We start from the raw sequence: 9,331 nt of genomic DNA, 5'->3' as shown, positions 1-9,331 counted from the left end.
CGCACAGTGAATAAATTCATGGAACAAAGAATTAAATTTATTGTAAAATGAAAAAAAAAAGATTTTTTTTTTTCTTTTAAACACTTTCACAGGATTCCTTTATTGAAAATCAATGTAATACAGATTTTTCAATAAAGGAATTTGATTTTTTCAAAACGATTATTTTTTCCCCAAATTTGAGATATCATTTCTTTTTCAGAACAATTATCAATTAACCCTTGTATGGCAAGTGTACATAAACACATTGGATATTAGTTTTGTTTTTACATTCTAGATAAAGACAATTTCGTATAATGTAATGTAGGATTTTGGTCAAGGCCTGCATGATACGTGATTGCCTATATCTTTGATCAATTTTGAAGTATATGGAAAGGCAAACTACATTTTTTTCCATATTCGGAACTTGTATTATTATAGCAGACTGTCCCATTTTATGCTTTTATGAACCATATAATATTTTGGAGCAATTACTGAAACTTGTTGAGACCTTTATACAATGTCTCTTTCTCCTTTTTTCAAAATTGAGAAATACACTTAGTTCTCCATACACTTACATAAACACAATTCGATTGTAATGTCGTGTATAATGTACGCATGCCTATAATATTTAGAATTCGAATACAAGACGTCAAACATCCCTCAGATTAGTAGACGTGTATCCAAGTGGGCGTGATATGTCAGGAAGACCTCTTACACCAACATTCATGTTACATCCCTCAGGTGATATTATTAATATTATTATTGTTTTTCTACTTCAAAAAAGAAAAGAAGCGGCATCCTCTATGTGAATGTGACGAGGGATGATTTCCTCCAACATATGGCTGAAGAAGATAAGACATAGATTTTCCTCAGCTTGTAGCTTTATCGGAAGCTTGTGAGGTTGAAACGATGAAAACAGTCCTATTAGGGGGACTAATCTAAAGACGAGAAGGTGAAGGAGAGGAAGAGAAATGAAGAGATCAAAAACTTACTAAGGACGTACCAATAAGGTGTGGAGAACCGACTCTTCACGCCAGCAATTGTTGACAATAAAATTAATGCTTGATGAACGGCACTAAAAACTAACAAAATATTAGGGGAAAGTACTCCATAAGCATGATAAGGGTAATCGTGTGTCCAACCAACATTGGGCATTTCTTTTGGGCATTTTTAGTTATCCAGTGTGATGAAAATTGTGCCCATTCTAAAGTAATTTCTGCTTATTTTTTTTATTTTACTGGACAATAATTATGCTTCCCGCATTGGGTAAAATACTGCCCCAAATTGGTTGGACACATAATTAACCTCGTGCTTGTTAAAATTTTACCCAATATTTTTTACAGTGTACTTCCTACTTTCACAATATTGAGCGGTTTGATATTATTGATGGAAGCTTTTATGAAACATGGTCCGTTTTCATTTTTAAAACATCATCGCTGTGGACGATTCGGCGGTATAAAATCCATGCGGTATACAGGGATATCAATAAGAGAATATAGGATATTGAATTAAAAATCTTAAGTGTTCGAAGAGGAAACACTTTTTCTTCTTAAGATTACTAATTCTGCGACTGCATTTTTGCAACTTAATACAAAACAAACAAACAAACATACTTTATCATTTCTGGTTACAGTATGTATTTCTTATCATCCTGTCCCATGACATGGAATGTAATTATGATAAGGAAATAGACCAATTATACCTGCTTTGCGAGTCATTACTCCCTTTTGTAAAATAGAGGATTAAATTTACCCTTGACTGATTACAAACCAACTTAGACCACAAATTAACATCCACAAATAAAACAAATGTGAACATGGGAGGTTTTCATCAGGTAGGGGGGCGATAGAGATCTTGTACCGGGACGATAGGGGTAATCATAAACCCTTACTTAATAGGAAGTACGCACAGGTTGGTACGATGAAAAGCTGTTATTGATATGAGAGCTTAAAATGGCTGCTAACTTCAGTCTCAACTTATTTGATTTCAAAATCCCTTATAGCTCTTTATAATGGAGATAGCATGATGATGCTTTTAATGGCATTGGAATCTTCAAGGAAAGGTTACACCTTTGACATCCTCCAAAGGTGTAGATTAGTTAATCAGATATTTATGTCTTTGCAATAGCAATTTCTTATTTTCTTTGTCTGTCATGTGTCCAACTTTTATATTTAGCAGTCATCAATAACTGCTATGACGCTTATACAAAATACTAAACCACGCTAATGATCGTTTTCTCTAGACCTAGCTTGTTTGGAGGGGTGATTCTTTCAAGGATTGAAGTAAATCGGTTAGGGAGGCAGTATAACACATTTCAGTACAACACATTTTTTTCGGACTTTTGTTATTATTTTATTGTTAAAGTGAACAGTTTGAGGGAACGCAATTTCTAATAAGTCTAAATTGTATTATACTTTTATTTTTTAGATTGAAAAACAATGACGATGATTAAAACTTTAAAGCGACTTATTTATCAAAGTTTGATCATGTTTCTGTATAAAAATTGCGGGGTTTATCCTTTCATGGCCAACCTTCGAGTTGTACATAAGCAGGTTGACCAGAATTAGATAAACAATAAAACGAAAATCGATAACTTCGCTGTACCCGCAAACACCAAAGTAGAAACAAATGCAAATAAAAGATGAGAGAAAAAAAATATATCAATGGGTATTGAAAAGACGGTCAGTATGTGACAGATGTAGAGGTTGTTATTTATTGTTTTGGAACATATGTCATAGGTTGTCATTGAATGGCCAGTGAGGGGGGTATTGATGGGTCAATACAATAGAACAAGGAGCTAAAGCCATTAGAATTAAAAATGAGGGACAAAGAAGCTACAAGGAAAAGGGCACCAACGTATTGTCAATAAGAGTTGTAAATATAGCCCCGGGCTATTCCTCACCAACATCAATTTTTTATCGATCCTGACCATTGTCGAGATGGTTTGATGCCACCGGATTCACTGACCAGGATTTCGTCACACATCGATAAGAAGACAACAGGGAATAAATCGCCTGGGGCAAAGGATTTATTTCACTGTATGATTATTAGCAAGGATAGCGATTGGAAAAGGGGGGATGGATCTATATTGGGTACAGGATGATGATGGTGACGGCGGTAGAATGGAGGGGGGGGGGTAGGAATCAGAAATGGCAACGGGAATTGATATCAAAACATGTTCACAACAATTATAGCTCCCCAGTGACCGGCTTGCTATATTAATAAACCTTTCAGATAGATCAATATCCAACCTATACTCAGCGTGCAGTCACACTCTCTTTACATTGAGCGCAGCCGGAGTAGCGGCGGAACAAAGGGTCGAGCTGTGAGGGAATTTGTAGGAGTGAAGCGAAAAATCTTCTTCCTCTCTTGCCTTTGTCTTGGCGGGGTTTAAGTGGCCCAGGCATTATATCGAAGATGTACAATTAACAAAGCTTCCTGTATCAATGCAAATGAATTAGGCCTTTGATATACAATTTCCACCTCCCTTATCGGTAACAATACTCGCGCTTTATGCAGTTTTTCCTGTCGTTGCAAGGCAGTGATTAGATTTACTGCTTGCCTTCATAGCTCCATATTTCTCGCATCCTTTCAACTCATTATTTTCAAGTACATGAGGCAATTTGAGCAATCATCGAGCACTAATGCATAATCCATCCGAAAGGTGTTTACTAACCTCGTAATGTAGATTGGATTTTTAAATTATGCTTGATTTTATCTTGTCATCACATCATATCCCAGCGTGAAAGCTCTAATTGAAACACTTAATTCGTACGAGATGGATTTTAATTTTCCTGCCAGTCATTATTGCTTGCTTGTTTTGGTGGCTTTAGACTTGTTTTTAGATAATGATAAAACTCAATAACACCTTCATATTGAACTATTTTAGATTTTGTAAAGATCTCTCTTTTCCCCTTTCTCTATATCCTTCTCTTTCTAATTTTTCCTATCTCATCCTATATTCTGTCTCACATTTCCCATCATAGTTTTCCATTCTTTCATTTTGCTTTAAGAATGTCTTAAACTTCATTATTTACAATGTTTGTAGGCCTATTTCTGTCCATTCCTCCGGTACTCATTACTCTTATCCACCAATTATTTCTTTTCTCTCTGTCAGTAGTTATTTGTTTCTCTTTCAAAATGCAATTTTCGTGCCAAAAATTTCAGTAATTATTTTGTGGCGAAAACTCATGTCCGATCTTAGCTTGGAGAGAAGGTGATACGCATCACATTATCATTATTTTCTTTCAGTTACATACAAACTAAATAAAAAAAATTGTCTCACGTGTTATGCAGGACAAAGAACAAACCATGTCGTATTTAATGAGTTAGTAATATGCTTAAAATTTATATAATACCCTTCTGTAAAATACGGTAAATCGAGAAATAATTAATATAGGTCATTATTAAAATGCCTTCATGTACTTTCGGGATGGAATCGTAACCTCTACGCAGTATATATATTGTTTAAAATAAACTTCGTAAAATGGAATTGGAGTAATAGAGCAAAATTTTATTTCTTTGACCTAGGACTAATTAGATTTCCTTCTTAAATTAAAATTTCTTTTGAACCGCGTTACCTTTGTTCAGCGCTTTTGAGCAAATTGTAGACCTGGGTTTTCCAGTATTTTTTATGGCTTTGATCATTTATAGATCAGAAACAAATTTGTTTTTTGACAAATTATTTTAAGAGCGCACCTGTATAACTTTAATTTGAATAAATCCACATTTTAATTGAGTTGAGCAGTGTTTCGTTGAAAAGTGTAAATTTGCATGACTTTTTATCAATATTTTGTACCAAAGTATTCGATTTTTTCTTCTTCTAAATCCTTGAAAATAACTCCAAGGATCATTTTACAAAGGTCAATACTTTATTGTTCATTATTGTTGTTGTCATCACAACCATCTAAATTCATTGAGATACTTTAAACTTTATATTTTTCAGGTACACCAGTGAACAGAATTCCCATCATGGCAAAGCAAGTTTTGGATCTGTATGAACTCTACAATCTAGTGGTCGCAAAGGGAGGTTTGGTTGAAGTCATTAACAAGAAACAATGGAGAGAAATCACCAAGGGTCTGAATCTACCCGCATCTATTACCAGTGCAGCGTTCACACTCAGAACACAGTATGTATAATATTAATTTCAAACTTCGAAAATTCGATATTGATCTGTTTTCACATATTCCACAAATATATCAGTTATATTTGCGAAGTCAACAAGACATAGAAGTGATAACACCATGACATGCTTCAGTACATTATCAGCTATGAGGAACCTAATAAATGACAATACTTTATACAATAGTTCCATAATCAATGAATACATTGAGTCTTGTAACATCCTGGATTTGGAGAACACAATTTTTAAGGTTAAAGGACAAGTCCACCCCAGAAAAATATTGATTTGAATAAATAGAGAAAAATCAAACAAGCATTATGCTGAAAATTTCATCAAAATTGGATGTAAAATAAGAAAGTTGTGACATTTTAAAGTTTTGCTTATTTTTCACAAAACAGTGATACGCACAATTCAGTGACATGCAAATGAGACAGTCGATGATGTCCCTCACTCACTATTTCTTTTGTTTTGTATTGTTTGAATTAAACAGTATTTCATTTTTACAGATTTGACAATAAGGACCAACTTGACTGAACCATTTAGAATTAAACAATGCTAATTGCACAGTGTTCAGGGAGGAATTAATCTTTGTTTCACACGTCAACAGGGAGAAAATTGGAATATTTCATATAATAAAATACAAAAGAAATAGTGAGTGAGTGATGTCATCAGTCTCCTCATTTGCATACCAACAAGGATGTGAATATAACTGTTTTGTGAAATTAAGCGAAACTTTAAATGTCATAACTTTCTTATTTTACATCTGATTTTGATGAAATTTTCAGTGCTATGATTGTGGGATTTTTCTCTTTTTATTCGAATCAACTTTTTGTTGGGGTGGACTTGTCCTTTAAGATAAACGCAGTATTTAACAGGGGCCGCGGAACGGTTTTCAAAGTGGGGGAGCGGGGGCTGACCATGCTAAAAATCACAATCATATGGTCAATTTTAAGTTTTTGTACACGGTTTTGGAAAAAAGTGGGGGGGCTGAAGCCCCCCCACCCCGGTTCCGCGGCCCCTGTTTAATGCAAATACCCATATTAATAACGAGAAAAAAAGTGGATCATTTAAAGTGTATTCGCTACCAAAATTGTATATCATGAAATTAATGTTTATAAACAAAATCCAACAGAGATTTGTTTCTTTCATTCAATCCAGGTATATGAAGTATCTGTACCCATATGAGTGTGAGAAGAAGAGTTTGAGTTCACCATCTGAGCTTCAATCAGCCATCGATGGGAACAGACGGGAGGGGCGTCGACCATCCTACCATAGCCCTCACATACACCCCCGTGGCCCCTCCCTAGCATACCATCATGGGTTAGATCTACACACCCCTTCTGGTTCCCCTCCACCCACAATGATACCACACCCATCACGTATACCTACTCTACCAACGAGATTATCACCATCTACATCACCAAGTAAGACAATACACCCCTCCTACAATCTTCCCTTATTAAGGCTCTCAGATATGGGAATAGCCTTCATCTAAAATGTTGCAAATTGATCCAAGATTTCTAAACCATACAGCAACTCATTGATTCGATGTAACAATTTTCAGAACTTTCAGAACTAGAGCATGCTTGTGCATGTTGTATCTCTCATCGTCTTTACTTTCATTTTTTTCCTTCATTTTCTGCGTTTTATAATTATTGTTCGTCCCGATCTTTGAATGTATTCCACCCTGTGCGTGTTTTTTTAAATCCATTTCTGTGTTCTTGTCTTTCTTTCTGAATTATCTGGATATGAACATGTTGAATAAAATATAAAACCAAAGAAGATAATCATAGACTTTTCAATAACTGCAAACGAAATCATCTTTACAATATTGAAGAAGATTCTGCAAGTGCTATTATAAGTTCAACCTGAATTTCTACATCAGCAATCTTTATGTCCCTATATCATTCATCTTGTGAATTTAGAGTGTTTCACTTTTTACTTTCAGTTGAGGATGATCACCCAGTACCCCTAAGCCTCCCACGACAAGGCTCTCTCAGTCACGCTGCGATGCTCGCTGAGCTAGCAGAAAGGGGATCGATACCACCACCTTCTAAACGATCTTTGCTGGCGGAGGAGCATCATCATCAACGGCTATTACAGCTTCAGCAGCAACATCTTCTTATGCCTTCAGCTCATCTTAAAGTGAGCAGTGCAAGAGGTAGGTCAACAGTACCCGTTATTTGATTGTTAAATAATTTGATAATTTGCTACTTTCTTAAAGCTATATATTACTGAATCATCTTTTAAGTTATTCATCGTCATTTTAAAGGCCACACTACACGCAAAGAGTGTGTACATTAGGAGGAACACAATAATTACGCTGATGCTTTGAAAAAGTATGGTTACATTCCAGACTAGCGTCTTCTAAAGTGTAACCCCCAAATCTGAAAGCTTCGTCCTTTTCTTCTGAGCCAAGGAAGTATGGTGAAAAGGATACTCATCGGAATTTAAAGGGAGTATTTCAGAAGAGTTGATCTTTTAAGAGGTTATAAGCGAGAATCCTCTATTGTAAGCAGACATTGGTACTTAAGGTTTTACTTGTATCGTTTGGTCGGACCACATACTCGTTATTGTTAGGGACCATAATATTATTTGTAAAAACATGTCTTGAAGATAGTAGTTGTACAATGCATTTCATCATAAGTTCATTTACCAAACTCGCCATTTTGAATCTTTATGTTTTCAGCACATCCAGACTCTGGCATGCCTCTGTTTGAGATGAGAGGAGACAATTCATTGGTGATGAGTATTGAGCTTAATGGTGTCTTATACCAAGGAGTGCTTTACCCAAGGGGTGCACCGGGCCACCCCTTGCTTGGTGTACCAGTACCCCGCTCCAGTGCGTCTCCTAAGTAAAAACCTAATAGGTCCATGGTAAAACGGAGCCCCTCAACAATATGGACTGCTGTCAAAAGGACTTTATGTTTGTCTGTGTGGACAGACGTGTGTATTGAACTCTCATTTTCTGAGGAATCATCATTTGATCAAGAACCAAGATAGTTCTCCAAGATAAACTGTACAGGAACCTGATTAGATGGCAGTCTTCTGAGCCAGATGGACTGATCTGATATGGATCGGATCTGAGTGGACATAAAAACACCGATTTCAGAGCTAAAACAGTAAAAGGGCGTTAGCAATGCATTGGTGCACTAAAGGTTCCGAAACAGTTCATATTTCTTGATATGTACATTCCATGATGTTATAGAATTGTATCCAACACTGTATAAATGAATGACATTTTCGACTTAGAAGTAAGAACTAAAAATTGTTATCATACAGTGGGGATAATAATACCAGCTCAACATTACTGCCTGTAACTATATGTTCACGTTCTTCGCGGATGTTAGAAAATGTTATTTCACTTTTATAAATGACTTGGGTTAGTAGATAATTTGGTTCAGTAGACGATATTGGCTATTTTATGTATTTTGGGGAAATGAAAACCTCTATAGTTTTAGAATTTGGGTTATGTATATTGCATTTGACAATCTATTTCGTTATAAATCAGGGTTATGATAATGTAAGAGTAAGATATTCATTCAGTTCACTTTAAGTTAAGAACAACCTGTAAACACTGTATACAGTATAAACCAGTGAACTATATTGTTAGAGTTCAGTGGTACATAACAATCAACTACTAATGAGTAACACCACATTGAATAATCAGGGGATAAAAGCTACAACACTAGGATTAAGCTTTAGCTCAACTCATAAAGTAAAGCTGTTCTTTTATAAAAGTTCTTTATTATTCACACTTGACATATACTGGTACAGCTGGCTAATTATCATGTCTATAGATATAGTAACTGGATAAACAGAGACTTACATAAAATAATACAGGGAAAGCAAGGAGAGATCAATCTTGCTTCCCACCTTCATCAGGTGTAGACCTGCCTCTAAAACCCAGACCACCACTCATGTGGTTAGAGGTCAATATTGGGTTCATCCGACTTTCATCCGATTTTGTTATATTATAATAAATGTTCCAGAATATTAACTATTATGACTGTGCTTCATCATTTGTTCTACTAGCTAACACTCATCCATATCTACCACGCTACTATTTAAGAGTGTTACATTGGTGGCAGCGTAAAGCGGAGTACGCCATCCCGCTCGAACATTCATCAGTGTTTTTTTTATCAGTCGACTGTTCCTGACATTTTGATATCGATTTTGCATATTATTTTGGAGTTTTTCATCATTGGACAACTATATCACTGCAAGAG

At 35.5% G+C, this 9,331-nt stretch overlaps 1 protein-coding gene across 1 annotated transcript; it reads left to right on the top strand.

The window, feature by feature from the left end:
* The first annotated feature begins 4,915 nt into the window (after nt 1-4,915).
* Nucleotides 4,916-9,102, top strand: LOC129262615 (protein dead ringer homolog). The gene is made up of 4 exons (XM_054900752.2): nt 4,916-5,108; nt 6,261-6,526; nt 7,051-7,263; nt 7,792-9,102. Exons 1-4 carry the CDS (start codon nt 4,951-4,953, stop codon nt 7,959-7,961), a joined length of 807 nt encoding a protein of 268 aa, XP_054756727.1. The 5' UTR covers nt 4,916-4,950; the 3' UTR covers nt 7,962-9,102.
* Nucleotides 9,103-9,331: the final 229 nt, after the last annotated feature.

This window comes from Lytechinus pictus, chromosome 5, assembly GCF_037042905.1.
Source record: "Lytechinus pictus isolate F3 Inbred chromosome 5, Lp3.0, whole genome shotgun sequence".
NCBI lineage: Eukaryota > Metazoa > Echinodermata > Echinoidea > Temnopleuroida > Toxopneustidae > Lytechinus > Lytechinus pictus.
The sequence above is the reverse complement of the archived record's forward strand: the minus strand, read 5'-3'. Positions and strand labels throughout refer to the sequence as shown.